General features: G+C 30.0%; 4 protein-coding genes across 8 annotated transcripts in view; 3 read left to right on the top strand and 1 right to left on the bottom strand.

The window, feature by feature from the left end:
- The first annotated feature begins 584 nt into the window (after positions 1–584).
- On the top strand, positions 585–3,079 carry LOC148229403 (uncharacterized). 2 transcript variants are annotated; one of them, XM_088196806.1, is made up of 6 exons: positions 585–667; positions 752–816; positions 875–935; positions 1,004–1,126; positions 1,192–1,283; positions 1,358–3,079. In XM_088196806.1, the coding sequence occupies exons 1-6, from the start codon at positions 640–642 to the stop codon at positions 2,978–2,980; spliced, it is 1,992 nt and encodes a 663-aa protein (XP_088052932.1). In that variant the 5' UTR covers positions 585–639; the 3' UTR covers positions 2,981–3,079. The 2 variants fall into 2 exon arrangements, with proteins under 2 accessions (XP_088052932.1, XP_088052933.1); XM_088196807.1 differs by having other exon boundaries at positions 599–667; positions 1,195–1,283.
- Positions 3,080–6,725: 3,646 nt separating this feature from the next.
- On the top strand, positions 6,726–11,534 carry ND-39 (NADH:ubiquinone oxidoreductase subunit 39). The gene is made up of 7 exons (XM_088196611.1): positions 6,726–6,785; positions 6,939–7,138; positions 9,134–9,357; positions 9,418–9,621; positions 9,710–9,871; positions 10,681–10,867; positions 11,241–11,534. The coding sequence occupies exons 1-7, from the start codon at positions 6,749–6,751 to the stop codon at positions 11,415–11,417; spliced, it is 1,191 nt and encodes a 396-aa protein (XP_088052737.1). The 5' UTR covers positions 6,726–6,748; the 3' UTR covers positions 11,418–11,534.
- On the bottom strand, positions 11,520–15,863 carry ric8a (ric8 guanine nucleotide exchange factor A). Of its 4 annotated transcripts, XM_088196607.1 has the most exons (9): positions 15,756–15,856; positions 15,548–15,642; positions 15,338–15,477; positions 14,528–14,993; positions 14,280–14,464; positions 14,072–14,210; positions 12,604–12,847; positions 12,310–12,536; positions 11,520–12,149 (listed from the first exon to the last, which is right to left on the bottom strand). In XM_088196607.1, exons 2-9 carry the CDS (start codon positions 15,623–15,625, stop codon positions 11,988–11,990), a joined length of 1,641 nt encoding a protein of 546 aa, XP_088052733.1. In that variant the 5' UTR covers positions 15,626–15,642; positions 15,756–15,856; the 3' UTR covers positions 11,520–11,987. The 4 variants fall into 4 exon arrangements, with proteins under 4 accessions (XP_088052733.1, XP_088052732.1, XP_088052736.1 ...); XM_088196606.1 differs by having other exon boundaries at positions 15,548–15,863; XM_088196610.1 differs by having other exon boundaries at positions 14,528–15,041; positions 15,197–15,477; positions 15,548–15,848.
- Positions 15,864–19,301: 3,438 nt separating this feature from the next.
- The window catches only part of LOC148229400 (putative G protein-coupled receptor Mth-like 1), a 36,214-nt gene continuing 30,675 nt past the window's right edge, over positions 19,302–24,840 (top strand). Inside the window, exons 1-2 of the mRNA XM_088196791.1 lie at positions 19,302–20,042; positions 22,235–22,411. Of these exons, the coding sequence (XP_088052917.1) occupies positions 19,425–20,042; positions 22,235–22,411 (795 nt within the window). The 5' untranslated portion in view covers positions 19,302–19,424. The remainder of the gene's footprint in view (positions 20,043–22,234; positions 22,412–24,840) is intronic.

Here is a 24,840-nt window from a genome sequence, read left to right as displayed (position 1 = left end):
AATTATATATATTTAATAATATATCATACGTGTAAAATTGTTATCAACCTCTGCAAAAACTTGCTGAAGTATGCCGATACGCTGCAGTTTCCCGATAATAACCGTTATTGAAGCGCAGGTAGAAACAATAACATCACGCAATCGTATTCTCGTGCGACGTCTATGACTTTCTTGTGACTCGGCTGTGGCACGCGCGAATGTTTGTGTGTTAGAATTGGAAGACTTGGCGTTCACTGCTCTTGGTTTTATATAAACAAAAACTACATATTTTTAAAATAGTGCAATTTATTTACTTGCACACGGGAAAATTCATGAAAGCTCATCAACAAATGCCATTTTATTTTTTTTACTTTATCATTTACTCTTCATACATATACATATATATTTTGGGTCAATTTAAAAGCTATAATAAAAAAGTCACGAGTAAAAGCGGGTTAAACATCAATGTGTGAATGAGTGTGTGTGAGTGATGCAGTGATGTCAAATAAATCAGTATAATAATAAAGGACGCTAAAATCCTATATTAACAAAAAGAGAATTTCATCGGTTTTTTTCATGCTAACAAACAATGATCCTTTAGACCAAATTCGTCGGTTCGGCGTTGACAGATTGACAGTCCAGGCCGCTGTTTGTGCATTCATGTCATTTCCATTTTTTGTTAAGATTGGTATTATTTTTTTATATTAGGCTTAGCTACTGCATTTAATTATAATATAATACCTATAATAAAGGCTTTATTTCCTTCATAAAGAGCCAGGGGTTGTAAAAGACTATGAAGCAACGAAATCTTTAGATAAGCTAGATTGTACAATAAAAGTAAGTGATAATACTTGAGATTTAAAATAACAATTATTTAAACTAATATTTTTTTTAGCATGAAAATGAAATCGTTGTCAAAAGTGATATAGATGAAACACACAATTTATTTGTGACAGGTTATATATATTATATGTGTAGAAGAATACGTTATGTTGTGTTCGTTACGATTATAATGTCATTTCAGAAACGTATGATGTGGAAGATGTACATATTAAAAAGGAAATTTTACCTTGCCAACATTCAATTCCTAATGAGCCAAAGAGTGTTGATGAAAATAATATAGGAAGAGATGACATGTTTGAAACAGGTTACATATACAAGTTTATATTATAATATATAAATCGTAAATTAATAATCAATATATCATTTCAGAAGCGCGCGACGTTAAGGATGAGATTATTAAAATTGATAAAGATTTAGACATGTTTTCTATACAGAGTACAAGCGATTGTATGCAAGCTCATGTAATAGTGGATTTTAACGCTATATATGTATATATTGGTTTAACATATAACATTTAAATTATTATATGTTTTAGATACACTACGGAGGAAAGTATGATCACAATAAAGATATGCTGTTTAATTGTGCTCATTGTCACAAGTTCTTTAATGAAAAGGAGGCTCTTATACAGCATATGAATGTCCATAAAGATTTCGATCATTTATGTAATATCTGTGGAAAAACATGTAAGAGCGAATATAATCTTTCTCGGCATATGAAAATTCATCGTGATTTTAAATGCAGTATATGTGGAAAAACGTTTAAGAAAAAAAATAAGCTGACACGTCACATGCATATACATAATGATAGTCTCGATTTTAAGTGTGTTAGTTGTCAAAAATATTTTAAAACAAAATCTAAGCTCACAGAACATGAAAAAATTCATAATGATATTTGGGATTTTAAATGTAATAAGTGTGGAATTTTATTTAAAAAGAAGTCGAATCTTACACGGCATATGTACAATATACATAGTGATAATTTTGATTTTACATGTGCCGAGTGTGGTAGATCATTCAAGTCTAAAGGAATTCTTTTACAGCATATGAAAATTCACAGTGACAATTACGATTTTAAATGTGATAGATGTGGAAGAATGTTCAAAAATAAATCTAATCTTACGAGGCATATGTATGTACATAGCGATAGTTTTGATTTTAATTGTGACATATGTGGAAAGTCATTCAAGGCTAAAGAAACTCTCTCACAGCATATTAAAATTCACCGGAATATTTATGATTTTGAATGTAACAAATGTGGACAAATGTTCAACATTAAGTCTAATTTTACACGTCATATGTATACACATAGTGAGAATTTTCATTTTCATTGTGACAAGTGTGAAAAGTCTTTTATGTCTAAAGAAAAGCTTTTGAAGCATATTGGGGTTCATAACGGTATTTATGGTTATAAATGCAGCACATGTGAAAAGTTGTTCAAATTTAAGTATGATCTTATACGACATATGTTTATACATGAAGGTAAGATGGAGTTTAAATGTGTTAAATGTGAACAGTTATTCGAGTCCAACGAAATTCTTTTGCAGCATATGAACACTCACAGTGATTATTATGAATTTGGATGTAGCATATGTGGAAAAATGTTCAAAAAGAAGGCTAATTTTACTCGACATTTATCTATACATAATGAAATTTATAATTATAAATGTAGTAAATGTGAAAAAATGTTTAAAAAGAAGTCAAATCTTATTCGCCATATGCAGATACATAATGATAATTTTGATTTTGAATGTGTCGATTGTGGAAAATCATTCAAGTCTAAAGAAAACCTTACCCGACATATGCATCGTCATGAAGATTTTCGAAAATTTGAATGCAATCACTGTGGCAAAGAATTCAAACGTAAATATTTCCTTGTAATGCATATGAGAGTACATAGTGATATTTGTGAATTTCAATGTACTAAATGTGGAAAAATATTCAACAGAAAGTCTAGGCTTACACGTCATATGTACATTCATAGTGATAGTTTTAATTTTAAATGTGTCGAGTGTGGAAAATCATTCAGGTTTAAAGAGGCTCTTTCACAACATGTAAAAATTCATAGTGATATTTATGATTTTATATGTAGCAACTGTGGAAAAATGTTCAAAAGGAAGTCTAATCTTAAACGGCATATGTTTACATGTGCATTATAATCATAATACTTTCAAATATGGAAAATCATTCAATTCTAAAGAAATTGTAATTCATAATGATATTTTGGAATTTTAATATAGCACTAATAATCATTTCAATGTGACATAATCTTTAACTCATTTACAATCAACACCCTTGTACTGAATAATTTCAATTTTGAAAACCTCAAAAAGAGCTTAATTCATTATCAAATAGAATTTTATTTTGTAATAATATGAGTTAAACTCAGTACTGTATATATTAATAGCAACTGCTTATCTATTGAACTAGGTTATACAATGTGAAACTAAACTAAATGTTTTACATTATTTTGTGTATTATTATATCTATCTCTATATTTATACATATATAAAAATTAAGTGTGTGTGTATATGTTCCGGTATAACTACGGAACTCCTGGAGCGATTTCAACCAAACTTGGTATGCATACACCATCTGTCTTAAATCCGCGAGGACTAGTTATATTAGTAATATCTTCGGTTCTAGCATCTCTTAGTTGTAGTATGCGTTTTGTAGGTTCTGACATTCACCATTGAAAATTTTTTGGCACTAGCTCTTCTAGTTCGACCAGCGCACAAAGCGAAGATTGTTCAATAAAGGCATTGTATTCAGCTGTGATTTCTGGTTATTTACAAAAATTCCAAAAGTTAGCGTTGAAGAGAAAACATTTTGACATAATTTATGACGTCCAAAAGGGTTTGACAGAGGGCTTAAAGGCACTTCCGGAAATTTTCTATAGATGTTTAGAAATAATCTAGGATCGTCTTCAGAGATGTATTGACAACGAAGGGGTGTATTTTGAATAAATTAATATAATATTTCAGAATGACAGATGTCTTCTATTTGTTTTTTGATCAGTCTTTGCGGATTTGGGATAGACGATGTATAACTAATCTGGAAAATGATACTATGAGGGTTAAACATCCCTAGGCCCCTAGGGGTGGAGGGTAACATGTAGAAACATATATTGGTGTCGAATCCATAGTTTTCGGGGAACAAGAGAACCTAAGTATTGAAATAAATTTGTAATACCACGATAAATAAAAAATATATAATGAATTTAAATATATCCCAGGCAAAGCCAGGTAATAAGCTAGTTAAGAATAAAATAGGTCTAAGACTAAGATGTCCTAAATTACGCATCGAAATATGATATTAAACATTGCTTTGATCTTTGTTTTCCATTATGAAATTGATAAAAACCAATATGGAAACAAATTAATATTTTAATTGAAACATGTATTCACAATTTTATAATGTTTTTATTATATATATTATTTAATTAATAAATACTTTATATAAATAACCATTTTATGTTTTATTGGAAATCCATTCCTTTAATTCAGTGGTCGGTTAGCTGTGGTAAATTACCTTCATTTAAAAAATATATTTTTTAAGACATCAAAATCAACAAGACGCCGCCTTAAATATTTTGTAACTTCTAATAAATTAATTGTTCCCTATTTCTGTCGAACCAATGAATATGTCGACTTTGCAAAAAGCTAAGAGCGTTTCTTTATTAAGAATATACAATTTCTGGAGTAATTCAACTTTTTTTAGAGGCATCTTAAATCATAAAGGATCGTCCCTATTATTAATATTTTTTCACACTTGTTTCGACCCATTCACGTAACGATGGGATGTCCTTCCTGCTAATATCATAATGCAATGTTTTTTTGCAACAGACAATTGAATCCCAAATTGCATTGTCTCTAATTGTCTAGGATTTTATTTAAACCACACCAAGTTTTTAAAATAGGTGTCCTGGACCAATCTCAGGAACTGTCAAAAATAGTTCCATTTTATCTACGCCTCCAAAAATCCCTATATAAGTCCAAATCCGGGAAGCAATCGCTAGTATACATTGGTAAAAATATCTGCAATGATTAGGCGATACTGATTTAAATATATTGTATATATTGTATTGTAGGTATAATCAAAACAAATATAACCCTTGAGAACACTTCACTGTGTTCTGAAGGGTTATATTTGTTTTGATTATAATTTTTTAGCAATTAGATGGCATTAAGATGTAAAAGAGTATATCAGGAAGAGTTTCTCAATTATGGGTTTATACAAATTGAAGACAGGAATAATGAAACCACAGTGTGTTGTCTGTTTGAAAGTACTGATCGTATAATCTTTCAGAAAAAAATGAGTTGCAGAAACATTTGTAAATTTACACCTACATTTATCCTTCAACCCGCGGGAATATTTCGTAAGTTTCTGACAATAGACAACAACATGAAAGCTACATTCGAACAACGTTCAGCATCAAAAGCTAGCTTCGAGGTGGCTTGTTTGATTGCCCGAAACCCAAAACTGAAAAAGTATGCTAATGATAAAGCGTTATATTTTGACATGATATATTGTTTTTTAATAATTGTTTTAATAGTAATACAGTGAAATAATATTAAAAAAATAACTATTTTTGACTAGCGAATCAAGTTTTTAATTGGCAGCTTTTTAATCAGCTAAAAAAATGAAATAATTCCGACAAAAAATTAATAAAATCTTTTCATGGTTTGTATTCTTAATTTAAACAGAGAGACGAAGAAAACCCAATTAATAGATAATTTGGAATATAATGAATTTTTATCACCTACAATATGAAAATTTTAATTTGCAAAAGTAGAAATTTTGTGTTCGTGTATTTCAATAAAAACATATTCAAATAATAATATTCTCTTTTTATATTTATAATCACACAGTAATGCTGCACAATATCCTCATAAATTGACCAAAATAAATTTTACTGTAAAATGTTATTGCAGAAATATTTTTGTGAAATGTGCCCATTCCATTCGTAATACTAATATTAAATGAGTTTACTGCCTTACATACTACATATTCACCATAATTACTTCACTATGGTGTGTAAAGAAAAAATATTATTGAAATATAAATAAGTTTGTTACTATTAGTGGTCGAAGTTATTTACTTTTCATACTTGTTTATTTATAAATCTATTATTATTTTATTGAATTTATAAATAAACAAGTATGATAATTAATTATTATTTTCTACATTAAAAAATACATTTCAGAAAAGCAGGGTCGGTCCGAGAATATTTAGCGCCTCAGACTCTAAAAAATTAAAAAAAACTTAAAATCTTTATAAAATACTGTAGCGGCTCAATTTGTGTCTAATTGCCATCCGTCACCTTCCATCGCCAAAATAGTTTCTCTATTTGTCATAATTTGTTATTATTGAAAGTGTTGCATGTTCGTATGTAGCTAAAAACTATTTAATTTATTTAACATTTTATTAATTATTATTGCTTATAAACTTATACACAGAGGATGAATGTTGTGTCTCAGTCGTACGATCGCAAAACACCATGCTAATGCGTGCGTGAGGAACGCACCCACTAGCACGATGTTTTGCGATCGTGTAACTGAAAAACAACGGCTCTTATCTTTTTTTTTATTTTATTTTATGTAAAAATGTTTTTTTGTTTGTCTTATGTACACGTTTTTTATATATAATACTTTTATACGGTGTACCCTTTTTTATATTAATATGTATTTTTTATAGTAATAATTTCGGTGAACAGACTTGACAGGGAAATATTGAATGAATTAGATAAAAGTCTTATGGGCTTAATAATAATTAAATTTACCTAAATAATATACTAAAAATACTTATATGTGTAATAGGTATATATAATATAAAAATGCAGATATTATTTTTCCAATTGACCAAAAAAATCAGATAAATATTTTAACTGCTGGTAATACTGGTGAGACATTCTGACAGCTGCAGCCATGGCGCTGGCTCGCTGTGTCGTTCGTTCGCTATCACGTAAGTCTTCTAATAAGCAATAAATTCATTTTCATAAACAGTTTTGCACATTCATACTAAACAATTTGCGTTTTGTAAATTCATTTTTTCAAAGACACTTTGGTTATATAATATTTTGACAGTTGTTTTGATGTGATAAATGCTGTATTTCAGAAAACAACAATGCCGGATTTTCGATTGTCTGCATGCAATCTTCCAAATACAGTACACAAAATGATAATATGAACATCGCAGCATACAAGAGAGGTACTGGTGGTCGTAGCAGTTTCAGCGGTATGGTAACCACCGTTTTTGGTGCAACTGGCTTTGTAGGAAGTTATGTTTGCAACAAGTTTGGAAAAATTGGCTCTCAGGTTTGCCTTTTTTATGAATAATTTTTATAATAAATTGTTGAAAATGTGCTATTTAGTAGTAAAATATTTACCTTTGAATGGCGACTTGCTACTCATGGGTTTTTCACAACTGTGTATAAGAAACTTTGGCACTTGCGGAGTTGCTGAATTTAATTAAAAACCTAAAAATACTGGTACGGCTCTTTTAGGTATTGACAAGGCTTTCGACATGGTTTGGTATGACGGTTTTTTCTATAAACTTTTCAACGCTGAAACCGTGCCTTTACTCATCTACATAATTTAAGACTACCTGCTTAACATAATCTTATCAAAAGAGAAAAGTTCCAATGAAAATTTTTCAAGTTAGCATCATTGTCTCATTTTATGCTCATTAAGCAGAAAAATTATCACTAAAATACTGTATAGTTGCTTGCCATAATTTCTACAGCAAATGTGAATTTTTTATCTTAGTTATAAATTCATATAATAAATATATTTAAAACTTGTAAGGTTTATATCAACTTTTCTTCTATAAACGGGTAACTCATTACACCTACTTCATTATTTATTGAAAAGTAAGGTAATAACTTAGGTAATATATATCATTATATAATTGGACTGTATTTTAAAACGATATTTAAAATAAAGAGGTTAGGAAAAATAGCAGTTTACTAGAATAATATTCTAAATTTTTGCTCTGCTTGACCAAATAAATATAAGTATTTTCTTTCACAAAAATGGTAGGGTTCTAAATTCCAAGTTTTAATATTTTGGCAAAATATTGAAATTCACGCAATCGAAAAACACGCATGAACACTACCGTCTGCTATGTTCGCGGAATTTTAAATATATATATTTTTATGTCTTAACTAAAGTTGAAATTAAAAAGGTATACATTGCTATCCTAGAATTTTTTTTAATCTTTATTATGTTCACACAATATTTTTATAAGCTTGAGTTACTGACCACAAAAATTTTGCTATTACGCGAAAACGCGTGAACGGATCATAATGTGTTAATAAAACTCATATATTGAGTTTTGAATCACAAATTTTACACATCTTATTATTTCTGGAATTTCTAGTTCAACTCAACTATTTTCATCCCTCCTTTTCTCCTCTTAAATATCCATTTAACTTGTACATCATTGCCTAAATAGTATTAAAAACAATTTAATGGTAATAAAAACCCTAGTGGTGGGGAAGTACTACTCATTTTTAAAAATCCTTACTCAACAGCTTATGATGTATAACAAAAATTTAATATGGCGTTCTATAAGTACGTCGAAAAGAGTAGATATTATTATTAAAAACTAAATCATTCGACGATAACATTGTGTTTGAATGAAATAGCCAGCCAAATAAATACACTCAAAAGAAGCACATTGTATAGAAAGGAACAGGTGCGCATTCCTCAGCGAGAATTTATTAATTTTAAAAAATTTTTAAAGTGTACATTGATTATAATTTACATGATTCGATTTTTTTAAATGCGAGTTGTTTTGCATCCTGATTTAAATAGTTATATTGAAAAAAATGTCATAGATCAAAAACAATAAACTATCTTCAGCTGTAAAATGGACTCTTTTTTAGCTTCAAAGTCACAATGCCCTTGAAATCAATCCAAATTGATTTTTAAATTGTGACGCAGATCGATCTTTGCCAGTTTTAGTTATTAAAAAAATATAATTTTAATATTCTACAAATTTATATTGCCGTTGTATACATTTTCATATTAGTAATTAGAAATTTGCATCAATCTAAGGTCCCTGTGTTATTAAATTAAATTAATAGGGTTTTATTGTAAATGTATTTTTAATCCTAGGTATTATTATTATTATGTTGTACGCATAATACAATATATTCAATTTTTTATTAGTACTGTGTTTATGAAGATGTCCTTAAGCTCTTCGAAGTAAGAAACAATACATAAAATCTGTCCTTTGTATGTTATTTATATCAATGTAAGCCATATAAATATTATTTGTATTTAATGTATTTATTTGAAACGTTACAGTTGATTTTGCCATACCGTGGAGATCAATACGAAACCATGCCATTGAAGTTGACCGGCGATCTCGGTCAAGTTTTGTTTTATTACTTTGATTTGAGGGATACAAAAGCATTGGAAACGGCCGTCAAGTATTCCAATGTTGTCATCAATCTCATTGGTAGAGATCACGAGACGATGAATTATAAATACCACGACGTTCATGTTGATGGAGCGAGGAATATCGCCAAGTAATGCCGAAGCTGATGCATACTTAATATTATCCACTTTTAAATTGTCATCAATTTTAGAGCTTGCAAGAAAATGGGCGTAAACCGTTTGATCCACCTGTCGTATTTGAATTCTGCCGAGAATCCAGTGCCATTGGCCATGAAAAAACCGAGTGTGTATAAGAGGACCAAGTGGCTAGGAGAGCAAGTCACCATGGAAGAGTTCCCAGACGCTACTATTATAAAAGCTTCAGATATATATGGAAACGAGGATCGTTTTATTAAGTACTTAATATTTTAGTCTATTTAATTCAAACTAATGTTTCTTTTATGTATTAAAATGATTTGTTAATTTTATTAAAAATAATTTTAGCCACTTAGCTTGGGAATGGAGGCGACAAGGTAAAGCTTTGCCAATGTGGAAAGATGGAGATTTCACCGAAAAGCAACCAGTTTATGTCTCTGACGTAGCTCAAGGCATCCTAAATGCTGCCAGAGATCCTGACACAAAAGGACAAATTTTCCAAGCCGTTGGGTGAGTTTTAAAGTAGACGTAATAACATAATTTTACAATGGAATGTCAATAATCATTATCAAATAATATTATTTTTAATTAATATATATAACCTTGAAAATTCTATATATAATATATATAAAAAAGTTACTTTATTCTTTACAATGTAGCATAAATACTTGTTGGAATCAGATATTTACTTGGACAATCTCGAAAGCATCATATATATACGATACAATCAGAGATATTCTGCTTCATCTCTTTGACACACATACAGCAATAACTTTGTTGGACTAATTTTCATGTTTGTTTTCAATGTTGCCTTTCATATTCTAGGTCGTTTATTTTTTCTGAAAGATTATTAAAGCTTTGCGACCTTTATTTTGGCAGTCTGTTCTGGTTGATATTCGTTTTCTTACATTTCCTTATATATCATGTTTACTAAGCAGTTTTAACACTAAAATTACATTTAATGTATTATATACAATCAATAAGCGAAAAGCAACTGATTTGTATTATATCAAAATACAATTTTAAAAGATGCAGACTAGCATTTTAAAATTAAAAAATTCGCATATTTTGAAAAACATATGCGTTATTTTAAATGTAACATGTCCCAGGAAATATATAAAATTCTAATAAATAAAAACTCCCACTCAGTGTTTTATTCTTAGATATATACATAAGTTAACATTACATTAATACATGCCCAAAAATAAAATTTAAAAAAATATTAAATGATCAATATTGTCAAATGGTTGTTGCATTTTATTTAAGAGTATGTAAATGTGACATGTCTGATGTTGAAATTTATTTTTATAATTCAACAGTCCAAAACGTTATAAAATGAGTGACTTGGTGGACTGGCTGTACATACACATGCGTAGAGATGATAAATGGGGATATTTTAGATATGACATGAAATATGACCCACTATTCCAACTTAGAGTTACCTTGCATACACATTTATCGCCCGCTTACCCCATCGGTGGAGTATCCTGGGAGAATATTGAAAAGGTATGTATGATTATGTTTCAATATAATCGATCATTTTATTAGGATAACTGAAGATTACATGATTTTTTTGATATTTACTAGCAAAAAATCGCTTTGTGTGTGGTCCTGTTTCTGCCATTATTAGACATGCGATATCAGGATCATGTAATATTGTCAGGAAACAGAATGTTATGTTTTTAAATAAATTAAAAAAAGACAATATTTTTTTAATAAATATCTTAATAGCAAATAATGTTATCAAGTGTAAACAATTCACATTTTTAATTGTTGTATTTTACAGTAATATTTAGTTGTGAGATTAGGAAAATCTGGGAAAACCTAATTCGAGTTGATCTATAAATAAATACATTTATTAACTTCACTCTTATTGTAGCAATCTACTAGCGATGTCATCCTACCAGGAGTGCCGACTTTGGAAGACCTGGGCGTAACTCTGACGTTTGCAGAAAATCAAATGCCATATGAGTGCAGGAAGCACAGAGTGCACGGCAGTTATAGGGAGGAAATTCACGAATTTGTACCACCAGAGCTCAATTTTGTCCCGATGTAATCCTAGTATAATGACGAATGTTAAAATTTAGATTGTTATTCATTTTTTTTAATTTTCAAACTCAAAAAATGTAAGAACTCAATGAGTGTAAATAAAGAGATATTTATTATAAGCAAATTTTATTTTATTTCATACATAAGACTATGTTCTATATATAATATTTTGTATATAAATTATTTAAATTTTATGATTCGATAGGAATTGTCTATTTGTATATTTATTAACAATTAAATACAAGGCCATTCGGGATCACATTAAGGATTCAACACTTCTGAGAATATAGACCTGATATTGCTTTGCGTATAATTATTATTCATTTTAAATTATTTTGTTAAAATTTTATATAAAATTGAATGTTTGACACTGAATGTAGTAAAATACCATAAGTAACATTCTCTTCATAATTATATTATTTCGGTATAAATCTTATAAAATAAAAATAAGTGACTAGTGATACACTCCTCTTTTGCACTCTCCATACTCCTTAAAAATGCGATTATATAAAAAAATCTTAAGTTGATCTCATATATTTTTTTTAAATACTGTTTCGTTCATGTTTATGTATTGCATTTAGTGATTTTGAACTTGCTGATTTGGTAAATCTTCTTGTAGTTGAAGAACGTGCTCCACTGGTTCTGGACGTCCATCGGGACCTACCCTACACGGCTGAATGACTCCAGCTCTATTCAGTTGATCCATCAGAGTCACTAATTTCATCGCCTCATGTTCTTTCTGCAATTAAAAAAAATGTAAAATAGTAAAAAGTTAGTGATAAAAAAATCGAATTATAAAAATTCACTCAAAAACAATATAGACATGATAAGTGAGAGATAAAAAGTAATGAGAAATGCACCAAGGATAGTGATACTATACATTAAAAAAATATGCAAACCTGTTCTTCTGTACAACCAGCCATCGGATCAGGACGTGGTGGCTCATAACACCCAGTAACCGGATTGACTGTATGCTTCATGGCTAAGTATTCATCAGTGTCGCTATCTTCACTATCTGAAGAATACTGAGCACTTTCAGCGCACTGCTTACCAGGACCTAAGAGTCCACGAGATGCAAAGAGACCAGCGGCGTTTCCGTAACCGGTGTACTTCACCATTCGGCCGACTATAGGCATAAATGCATATTATTAATGATTCGCTATTATTCATATCAAAGGAGTGCAAATATATACCATTTTCTTTGCATAATACAAATAAGAAGTGAGCGTTCAAATCGCGGACGTGCATGATAGGGGTCGTCAAGAGGCGACACAGTTGATTTCTGAGCGTGTTGCCAACTTCTGGTCTGGAATGTACGTCCACCAATGGTGGTAGTATTCTCATACGAAGGTATTTCCTGTAACTGTTGGAACTGACTGCCGTCTTGTATAGCACGGTGAGGATCGGAGATAGATTTTCGTCTTGATTAAACACGTTCTGAAAAGATGTATGTACTGCAATTTTTAAAATGGCTAAGAAAGTCTTGTGACATTATTAAAAAGGACAATGCCATTGTAATAAACGTAAAGTGGAAAACAACGATTGAAAAAAGTTTGATGAATGAAAACGCAAGAGAAATTGCTATATTTGGAACACCTAAGAATTTTAAGTGTCTTAGCTTATGATTATGCAGACTTTTGAAGGCCATTAGTGTTAATAACCGTAACCAAAACTACTTAACCACACTAAATACTTGTACATTCTATCTGTGATCTATTGAGACTTAAGTTGTTTTGATAAGTATTGTTATTAGTTATTTTTATTTACATTGCTTCATTAGAGGGGATGTACACAGGGACGGCATTTGGGTGAAGCAGGTGGGTGCATTTGCCCCAGAGTGTGTATATTTCAGTAAAGTTATATTTTCACTAGTGAAGTCCAAATACATTTTCATCAGTAAATATATATTTCTACCAGAAAAAATATAATTAAACTGATAGACACTAGTGAAATTATATGCTACTTTAAAATGTCTATGATACTCAATTTGCTGTCCAACCCAAATCTAACCTAATGAAAGTCCAAAATATAAACTAAGCCAACTTATCTCTCAGGGGAAAATAAGTGGTAGAAGAAATACAGGCAGATATCGCATCTCGCATATTGCTCCATAGTTTGTCTGCACTTTGTTTTAAAAATATTATAGCTATCCTTAACGATATTACTACGGATTTCTAATATGAAAGTATTGGTCAAAGTGTATTCAAACCGAATTTTGGTTAATAATAGGAGAGCGCAAAAATAATTATCACTTCTCAGAAGTAAAAAATCCACATCAAAGGCAATAAAACTGTGTCAGCGCCGTTACATTTTTTTTATATTGAGTTCCAAAATATTTAGTTTTTTTGTAAATATTTTTAAAATTATTTAGAAACAAAAAAGTAGAATAATTTTAATCTTATAAAATCCACAGAATGAAAAACACTGATAAAACAATTTTAACATATATACCAATTTTGTTTTTTAATTCCTATTAATTCAAAAGTTGTCATATTTAATGCAGCAAAAAAAACGACATGTCAGTCGAGTGTTAAGACAATTTTGTGCATATGCCTAATTGTTTCAATGTATGTGTGAATGTGATTCAGTGGCTGGCATAAAACCGACTTCTACCCCAATTTTTTTATAATCTCCATGAATTATATATTTGATAATATTTACCTCAGCCATTGCTAATTTGTTCTGTAAAAACTCGAGCAAGCTATGTAACGGTTTCACGTTTAACTTATCAAATATGAATCGATTTTCCGTTGTATTCCTCGACGGTATGGTTAAGTGAGCGTAATACACAGGTTCCAAGCTTAAACATAACAATAGTTATACAAAATATCAATTAAATTATTTAAATAATCCAACGATTAAGATTTACCATGTCAGTATGTTAACAATGTCGTTGTGAAGCTGATTCTTCTTTTCATTCGAAGGAGTTTGACAGAAAATCAAGCATCTGCATATCGTCACAAGTTCATAGTTTTCGTCTGTGAATTCTTCACCTTGCATCACGAGATTGAATAGAGTTTTGAGAATCTCGCATATGAATATAACATGAGTGTCCTATAAAATAAGTAAGTGTAAATACAACAGTGCACAGAATTTAGACAAATAAATTTAACGTACATTCAATATTAATGGAGTGTTCTCGTCGAGTAATTCGATCTCTTGATCAGACGGATTAACTTCGTTTAAGATTGACTTCATGTATTCGTTGAGTACTTCAAATCCTCCGTATTGATCTCTCACTGTGGCTCTTGAGTCGATATCGAGCGCTGTTATGATAAACAACAATTTCATCTCGTAGTGCTTTACGTCATCGTTAAACTTGCTCTTTTGATTCCTGTTGTGTTGTTTTATATACTTGTGTAGTTTCGTCAGCAACTCTTGCAAAATTCCTTGTTTGATGCACTTCTTCCGAACGTCTTCGCTGTTGTGTATCATGTTGCACAGACACATCAAAGACTCGACTCTGATACTGTCTATTTGTTTTATGATATTGATATCAGTGCTTTTCGTTTGAGATGTCATTGCTATAATTAACGTAGTTATCCATTCTTCGGGAATGTCGATGAGCTGTGATTTTTCACGACTGTAAAAATAAGTAAAGATAAATAATACTACTTTATAGCATATTTTGCTGATTTTTACGAAATAAATGAACATAAAATTGAGTAAAAAATTCACAAAACCAAATAATATATAAAATAAATTATTTAAACAGCAATACAAGAAATTAGTAAAATAAATCACAGCAATAAGACTTTGAGAATCACTGATTTTTTTATAATTAACTATAAATTTAAAATAAAACAATAATAAATAAATAACAACGGAAATAATTATGGAAAAATACATAATAGTAACTCACTCTCAGGCATATACTAACAAATTAACAAACATGATGAATATCACAAATAAAAATTATAAAAGGACCTTAAAACTCTTATATTCATCAAACACAGATGATGAATGTCTATGCACTCTTGACACTTCAAGCATTTGATAAGCGCCGACCATAATTTTAACTTTATAGATGGCGACTCTATTTCAGGAAACGAATACGATTCTTTATTCTGAAATTAATTACACAAATTTAATATGAAGCCCGACAAAATTACACCTTTATTTATTTTAAATGATAACCTTTGTGAATAGATTCTGTAATACAGTTTTTGAAGCTTCGATGTTGTCCTTTTCGATTACGGCGATGTCTTGCTCCATTTTGTTATTAATAATTACTGAAACTTAATTATTTACGAATTAAAATGAAATTAAACGCTTGAAGTTGTACAAATATAGTATTGTAGTAATTAGTTAAGATTGATGAGAGTTTAAAAATCAATGCGCGTACAAAGATATGTTGGATTACAACGACATAAGCCTAAAAACTAATTGGATTTAACCGATTGACAGCAAACTCGAGGGTTGCTAGTAGAGAGGAAACGAATGCTCAGAACATAAGCATATAAAATTCGGCCATCAAAAATATTTCTCTCTTAAATATGTGAAAATTCGTTGTTAAATATTTTATTCAAATCTAAGTTAAATTAAAATTGTATGACACATTTACGTGAATATATTAATCTATATATTTAAATTTACTTAAAGTTGTCAGCTAATTGTTATGAGAATATTAAGCAAATATAATGATTAATCACATCAAGACCGACCCGAAGGGGAAGGCAGTACAGGCAATCGCCTGAGGCGCTTGATCTTGTGGGGCGCCACACTTTTTTTACTTAAAATTATCAAACAATTTTGTTAAAGAATATAATCTGATATTATTTGCCGCGCTGATGCGCTGACCTAAGCGATTCGCTGTAAAGTAAAAAAAACATGCATATATTATTTCTATTTGATGCGAGCTCAAGAGTGTGAAAACCGCGAAGTCGTGCTGTTAAAAGATTAACAGTATGAAGAGGAGAACACCGAAACTAATAAATTGAATGTCAGAAATTTCAAAAATATAATATGTAATTGATCGACTTAAAAACCTCTCGCAATCGACCGTTTGAGCACCCCTGGTGTACACAAAAACTTACAATTTATTTGTTTCGGCATTTAATTTTTACACGTTTTAAGGATTGTTTATTGTCTAAATCCAATAACACGTTATATATTTTGGCGACGAGTTGTAATTAGACACAGATTGAGCCACTGCAGTAATGTTTTATTGAATTATTTATGAAGTTTACATTGTTAGTAAATAAACGAGGCGGGCGCAGGACAGCGTGCGTCCGAACGCCCAAAGATTGCCAGCGGAGAGAAAAAACCGTCACGCCAGTGTTACCGAAGTGCCGCCTAGTTTTGGACTTAATGAAAATATAAAAATAAATATAAATAGGTGTAAGCTTTCTTTAATTTTATATAAATTTGTTCTAAGCCATCGCTTCCGCTTCCGGACGCGCATAACTTAAAATGAAACATTTTCCGTTCAATTTTCTACTATGTAAATCGTATCGCTTTGTATGAACGGTGTGGGTACAGTCGACGGGTCTACCGTCGCGAAATGCTGTTGATGGTCTCTGTCATCACTAACCAACTGGAGACGGAAATGGAGAGGAGTGGTGGTTTGCGGGCAGTCGCGCTCCGTTTACCGCGGGTCTCTCGGAAGAGAATAATAAAAGACAACATGAAAGAAAAAGGGGTTCTTCTTATCATCTACTTTTTATTTTAGTTTTTAGTTTGGCGGCTTAAGCTCGCTCCGATAGAAAGAAGGACATGTGGGGCATAATAAAATATGAACGGTGGTTAATAATATACGTAAGTAAAGTAAATATATTTAATTATAATTATAAAAATAAATATTGAATTTGCTCCGATTGATTTTCGAGCCGCCGGTAATGCATTCGGTTGTTTCGACCAATGAAAAACGAGCATTAAAATATAAAACAAGATGGCCGACATCAACGTGACAACAGTTTTAAATAATTATTATTCATAAACAAAATTTTGCTACCGACAATAATTTTCATTAATTCATCATGTGCATTGTGTTCGATTTGACTGAATATAAATAATCGATACATAATGTGTTGAGCATTAGAAGAATACATTGATTAAACTAGATAAACAATAATAAAACAATCTTCGTAATGAAATCTTCAAATTTTGAATTCACGTCATCGGGATCCGAGACCGTAAAGTGAGTTTTTCCTTTTATAATACATAAACATTATCATTGCTTCCGATTTAATGCACATATACGTTAGATTTTACTGAACTAGGTTCGTTTTAAACGTAAACATGTAATATATATTTAGTACGTATGAAGATTGAGGTTAATGTCGATCAAACCATATAAATGCTAATAAAACGTATTTTTTTTTCTATTGATATTTGGGGATACTATCTTTTACGACGATCGCGTGACAATTATTGTGATGCAGTCGGTTATGTAGCTGAAGAAGCAAGGTTACAGCAAAACAAATTAAAACCATTATTGCAGCAAAAAAAATTCACCCAGATCATTCCGTTTCGAGATTTTTGTTTATACTAATACGAAATTTCTCAATATTACTAGCATTGTAATATGTTTAATTAACTTTGATATGTATACATTTAATTGCCAAATCACTGCTGTTTGTCTTTTAATATTTTACCCTGGAAAGTCAATAGTAATTTTGTTAGAATAAGCGTGATATATTATTCATATAACCAAACACTTACTGGCACACTCATAATTCATAGTTTTGATTATAGTGTCTATAATTCCAATGCTACATCACTTTGAATCATATTCAATTGACACTTTGTAAGAAAAACGCTGTGATTATAACATATTTCAATGTTTATTTAATTGCACAGAAACACGCGCAGCAAGCACTTGCCAGATGACAGAAGAACTGTCATATGTAAGCAATCCCTGGGAAGTCCCGGTTATGGGCGCGCTTGAGAACGAACTACGAAATTGATTTTAATGATTTAAATTGTAAAACACTAATCAAAATATGTATAAAAATCTCTTTAAAAGCGTCTCTCTAAAAATGTATTTTTGTAATTTTTCAATTTACTGACTGCCAATTCGACGGCGTTTCCATCGTTCACCTGGGGCAAGTGCCTCGCTCGCTTTATTCTCGTACCGGCCCTGTCCTCATAATATAGCCGAGCATCTTGAAAGTGCGGATTTCCATTGATGAGTCATTTCTTATCACAACATTGGAATTTCGTTTTTACGCCACATATTGGCCGCCACAAACATGAATGGTTGTAGGTTTTTATGACATAAAAATAGTTGATTTATCCTTATAAAATATTATTTAGGAATTTGAAAGGAGTAAGCGGTTATTAATAACTTAAATAGCTTTTACATAGAAATAAAAGTCGACTACGTCACATGACTGGAAGACATTGATCTGTGTTCATTAATAAAATTAAGACAGTTATTAAGTTAAATTTATCTAAATTACGTTATAATTAACAATATTTTATTAATATTTAAAAAGCAAAAATTATATGTAAGCTATATTACAATATTTTAGACGTTTACGTGTATTGTATAGAAAATTTATGCATGAAACTACTACTATAAATTTAAATAACGAAGATAAGCACAATCGTGTAAGGTTGATTTAAATAAAACATCAGTTAAATGATGTATTTGCAATACATAGTTAAATTATTTACACCGAGAGCCGAGTGTCTTGTATATTAGTTGTTAATATCTCATACTTTTCTTGCATATTTTTCTCATTTCACCAAGCATTGACAAACTCTTGAATAAGTAAACGATAATCTCACTATTTAGTTATTTTGGTCATTCATGTTGATTATTATGTGATGTTGCGAACCGGTTTACGAAACGACCTTACCCAAGTTCCCACCGAACAAAAACAAGTAAACAAAAAACCTTCCCTCCATCGAAACGTCGAATAGTCTTTCATAAACTTTGCGCGCTTCAAGACCTGTCCATTTAAGACACCGGCAAACGCGGAGGTGTTTAAAAGTGGTCAGGAGAAACTGAAATGCCAAAAGCGATCATCATTTTCACCGCGTGTCAGTCTAGTGCCACACACCTAAAATGACAGGTCGGAAAGTGCTACTGTTAACCTTGATCTTACCAATTTTCGTCGAGGCTATGTATATCCGGAAATGCTGCCAAGAAGGGGAGTACTTAGATGGGGTTTCAACATGCCAGAAAGGATATCCAAATACATCAGATTGGATACCCACTGATTCTTTGATCATCACATCTTCGGAGTCCACAGTGAAAATATCTAAAGATTTAACTTCAAAAACTGTCCAGAAGATCTACAAGAGTAATCCGAAAGTGGGATTTCCCAACTGCGATCCTAATGTGAGAGATTTGGCTATAGCTTGGAAAGACAATGATTTTGAAGACGAGTTTTATCTACTATATGATAGTAAGAGCAGCGTTTTTTTGAACTATTACAGAAGATCTGTGTACCACAATCATATAACTCCTTCGTTTAAAAATAATTTTCATCCTGATTTGTATTGTGTCGATAATGGGCCAAATGAATCTTATCTAGCGATTGTGTGTCCTTGCTCTGAAATAACTTGCATACGGAAATGCTGCCACGAAAATATGATTTTCGACGAGGACAGGAAAAGATGTGTAGCTGTAGATTCGTTAGATATGAATGATACTTATACTGATTGGAGACCAGAATTTCAAGTAAGTTAATGTAATTCATAATTATTAGGAAAACACGTCATAAATAATTGTATCGTCATTGTTCAGCGTGGCGTGACCTTTCCAAATGATATAATATGTTTTTTTTTTACATTTTTTATGTCTGTTGTATACAATAATGAGTAGTTTGTTATTGTAAGATAATGATTAAGTTAAGAATATGTATTTTCCGTTAGCTAAAATATTATTAATCTTTATATTTTTGTTATTAGTATAATAAGTGCAATAAAAATCCATTATAAATATTTACTTCATTCATTACAAATACAATTATACTATCGTAGAAATAATATCGCTGGATAAAATAATACTTGTAATGAGCTATTTTTCTCTAGCATTCTCACCTTTAAAGTTTTTGTGATATTTTTTCAAACGCATTGTAAAACCTAAATATTATTATTTGTGAATTATAACTATATGTATAAAAGAATATTAACAGTAAATGAGATTTAAGCATTTTATATTTTACCACATTTTCTTAAGAACGAATATTTATTAATAACCTAATATTACAGAAAAAACATTATTTAAATGTAGAATTTTATGATTTTTTTTATATTGATCTATCTCTTTATTTGATTAAAATAGGGAATTTTAAAGTTAAGAATAAAATAATAATTTTGTAGTAATATGATTCTCAAGAGTTAACGATTTACGAGTAATCATAAAAAAAATCGCTGCAAAGCTAAGTGCAGTTTTGTGTTTTTTAAAATTGAAACGGTGCAAAGACGTAATTTCAGATTTTTCTGAGGGGGAAGAGAGGGCAAAACTTGGTAATTTAGTGGCCGTTTTTTTAATATTTCCATTTCATAGTATTTTATTAAATTACATGCATAAAAAATCGTGGCATCTAAACCGAATTTTAACCAATAGGAGGGCGCAATAATATCCTTCTCAGACGTCAAAAATCCACGCCAAAAGCAATAAAATCGTGTCGTCGCCGTCGCAGTGGGAACGCTCGTTACTGAGCAAATTTTTTTTATGCTCTCACTGATCAGTAATTTGTACAGAATTGTGTTATGCATATTTTACATTATTTAAAGCGATTATGAAAGTAATTACTGATTAATTAAAATAACGAGAACCCTAATTCGAGATTTTTTTAATTGTTTCTTTTCGGGATAATTATGTAATTTTTGATTTAGAATCAGGGACGTCATTATAGATTTTTTAAATATTTGTATTTCGTTTAAATTCATAGTGTTTAATTAAATGATATACATTTTTTGGGTCAAATTCAAAAGAAGTCAAATGCCCCCCCCCCTAAATTATGTCCCTGAATTATTTAATGTGTTTAACAATAATAATGTTTATTAGCAGGATATTTTAAATTAAAAAAAAACTATTAAATGTATACATATTACGGGAAATCAATATCATCTAAATTTTGTACTTTTATTATTATACAGTTGCTTAATTTTTTTATTATTATTATGAAATACCTTGTTTTTATATATTCCAAAAAAACATCCAATTGCTGTTCTTCATCCAAAATTTTTAAAGGAAATCTTTCGCAACTACTAAATACGCATTAGGCGTGTGAAATGTTGCACCATTTGCACCAAACTGGCATTTAGAAATTAGTCAATATTTCTAAATATTTGTCTAATTTTAACTTACAAACGCGACAAATGGATAAGAGTTTTAAAGATGTTAAATAAAGGCAGTACGCTAACGGTCAACTTAGGCAAATATTTAAAATAATTGATTACTTTATTGGAACTGAATTTACAAGAGTTCAGTGAGAATTAATCTTTTAGTAGATTAAGTATAACTAGATTTTTTGTAGTAGTATATAAAAAAACTCAACAATATTGATGCAAAAATTAAAAGGATTGGACGTGAAATACGTTTGTACGTTAATGTATGATATATGTATATTTTTCCTTTTAAATTTTACGAATTTTTTACTACTCATGTATTTTTCTTGAGTGAGTTGTAAAATATTAATATTATTTTAAAGAATCAAAGTGCTTTAGATACATATTTTTCTTAATTATACAGCAAATATTATAAATTCCTAAAAATATCTTTTACAATATGCTATTATTTAGGTTCTATAAAAAGATTATAATTTAAAAGTACAAATTATTATAACAACAGTACTGCAATAGAAATATTTTTTCTATAACATTTTGATTAAATTGATACATATTTTTTTATATTAATTTCAGAGGGAGACACTTGACAATTGGAGTAAGAACGAAACAGACAATGAACCAGATAATGGACTCGATTACCAATACTTCTTATTATCTGGAAAATTACCACCTTGCCAAGATGAACGTGGAGTTTATGTCGAGTACTTGGATGGCAAATTATACAATTATATAGACAATGGAAGTATCAAGGTAAATATTTGTTGCATATATGTATTTATAATCTCATAATTAAATATTTCAACATTACTACACAAACGTTTAGTTATATTGTAAACATGACAATACAAGAGTTCAATAATGTTATTCATTTTCACTTTTGCATAGCTGCGAATGCATTTTAATTAACATGAAATTACGTAACATGTGGTTATCAAAGAGAAACTTGTTGCGATGAATATTCACTTATTCCTTCATATTATATATAATTTACTACATGTTTATTATTATTATTAAATACATTATGAAGTGCATACTTTTAAGAGTCATTTATTATTTCTTAAGTAAATGCATAATGTATTTGCGAAATAGACATACACCTACGAAGATTATAACTAGTTTTTTAAACTTAGTCATCAGGTCATGGGTCGTTAGAGGGATAATGTTACCGATGTCTCGTTTGACCAGTTTCAAATGCCAAATGTGGATATACTATTTTAATATGTCAAAAAAAAATGATTACATAAAAATGTAGGATTGTGTGAATTAATTTAATGTATTAAGTTGATTCATCCGAAGAGAATTAATTTTATGCAACATGACTTCAAATAAGAACAAGTGCTTATAAATTAAAAATTGGGTGTAGAAAGCAGCAGAAAATTAAAGGATTGCTTCATGTGAAGTTACTGATTTCTTAGTGAGATATTATTTTATCCACATTTTTTTATATTGAATTCCATTAATAAAAATTGTCTTTTGCCAACAATTTAACAATACTTAAATCCATTGGTAATTTTTAATGGTTTTGAAGTCGGCACAGGCTTTTATAATAGCACTCTGAATGTTGAATTTCGCATTTTAAGCCTAAATATTTTAAAAAGTGATAATACTCGTATGTAGGAGAAGGTTTATGGAAACAGTATATAATTATGTTGTAATAGTCGCACCTGGTTTGAAAAATTGTCCTGATTTCTTCTGGTTATAATAGAAAATACATTTCTCATCTCAAGTCATGATTCTATTAGAGAATAATTCCCTACTGTTTCTAAGAGCTAAGGAATACCAGACTTCAAAACATAGATATTTTTACCTTTCAGTCAGTTTGTACGACGTTTTTACAAGTCCATATCTTTTACCTTTCCTATGAAATATAGGCTTCGTGAAGAAAAAGTTGAAGAAAAATCTTTAAGTTAGTTACAAATGTCAGAACAGTTGTTTGTGGATTAACTAAAAAAATCAATCAGTCCACCGGGCGCATTTTTAAGGTTAATAAGAAATTTCTCTAAATATCGCCTTATAATTCTCTGACTAACAGTACCGTCACCAAATCCCAGCTTTATATTTCTTGTGGCCTGCGCCACGTTGTATTTCAGATTGAATTCGTAATTTTTTTGTCCATTCCTTATTGCAAATAAAAAGATTCCTTAAAATATAAATCTATTTAAGGGAATATGTATTTTAAGCTCATCGGCGAAAAGTAGGAATTCAAAAACTTCATTAATATCTTAAATTAACAGAAGGTTAAATCGGTATTTAAATTATAAAATAATAGAGGTAATATTTGTCTTACCTCTCATATGTAGATATTATTATGTTTAATTAAACGTTGTTTTTTTTTGTGTATATATAGGAAAGTATTAATTAACTGAATTAGTTTGTGTCCCTAATGAATATTCATTTAAATATTTTTTATCATTTATATTAATTAGTAGTGAATTATCTTTGATCGTTTTATTGCTGATGTATGTTTGATCAATTAACGCCCAAAAGATAAGGACATTCGTGACGTGACATTTGATGAAATTTGACGATAATTAAAACTTTTGTGCCATGTAAAAAATGCAATTAATTCTATTGGAATCGTAAAGGTGAAATAACAACGCGAGTATAGCAATTCCCGTGGGTAGTTCATCGAGTTAATTTGATGAGAACGTAAAAGAGAAAAAAGTCACTTGGAATCATTAAACGTATTTATTCAACCGACAGCGACCGCGTTGAAAAGGTTTTAATTCTTTTTTTGTAAAATAGCTAAATAAAAAAAATTAAGAGACGCTTGGTAGTACATTGTGGGGGCGAAAAGGGAGTGTGCTGATTTTATTTCATATGGCAACACGCATCAGGCGTGGGCGGCAGATATAAAAAAATAGAATTAGACAATCGATCGATGAGCTCGTCTTATAGCTGTATTTCTAAATTTGTAAAAGTGAAATCAATAATTGTGTTTTTTATGTTATGATATCGATGAAAGATTGGGAACAACACTTTCACATTTTATTCTTGACTGACAATTTAAATGAAATAAAAATAATCAAAGAAGTTTCATGCGAAGGAAGATTGCCAACACAAATAAACAATAAAAAAGTAATTTCATGGTGTATGGTCAATCATTTACGCTTTCGGTTCCTTATTAAGAATAATGTTTTTAATTTACAGTTATAAGATCATTGATTTTGAATATTTTG

The sequence above is a fragment of the Plectrocnemia conspersa genome, unplaced genomic scaffold, assembly GCF_051122295.1.
Source record: "Plectrocnemia conspersa isolate PC_06_02 unplaced genomic scaffold, ASM5112229v1 ptg000011l, whole genome shotgun sequence".
NCBI lineage: Eukaryota > Metazoa > Arthropoda > Insecta > Trichoptera > Polycentropodidae > Plectrocnemia > Plectrocnemia conspersa.
This window is presented reverse-complemented; position numbering and strand designations above follow the sequence as displayed.

Coding starts and splice junctions, on each gene's coding strand:
- LOC148229403 (XM_088196806.1), top strand. CDS start 640: ATGTCATTTCCATTTTTTGTTAAGATTG. Junction 668..751: donor TCCATTTTTTGTTAAGATTG/GTATTATTTTTT, acceptor TCCTTCATAAAG/AGCCAGGGGTTGTAAAAGAC. Junction 817..874: donor AGCTAGATTGTACAATAAAA/GTAAGTGATAAT, acceptor TATTTTTTTTAG/CATGAAAATGAAATCGTTGT.
- ND-39 (XM_088196611.1), top strand. CDS start 6,749: ATGGCGCTGGCTCGCTGTGTCGTTCGTTCGCTATCAC. Junction 9,358..9,417: donor GGAGCGAGGAATATCGCCAA/GTAATGCCGAAG, acceptor CATCAATTTTAG/AGCTTGCAAGAAAATGGGCG. Junction 10,868..11,240: donor CCTGGGAGAATATTGAAAAG/GTATGTATGATT, acceptor CTCTTATTGTAG/CAATCTACTAGCGATGTCAT.
- ric8a (XM_088196606.1), bottom strand. CDS start 15,625: ATGGAGCAAGACATCGCCGTAATCGAAAAGGACAACATCGAAGCTTCA. Junction 12,537..12,603: donor TGTATTATGCAAAGAAAATG/GTATATATTTGC, acceptor TTATGCCTATAG/TCGGCCGAATGGTGAAGTAC. Junction 12,150..12,309: donor CTGGTTGTACAGAAGAACAG/GTTTGCATATTT, acceptor TTTTAATTGCAG/AAAGAACATGAGGCGATGAA.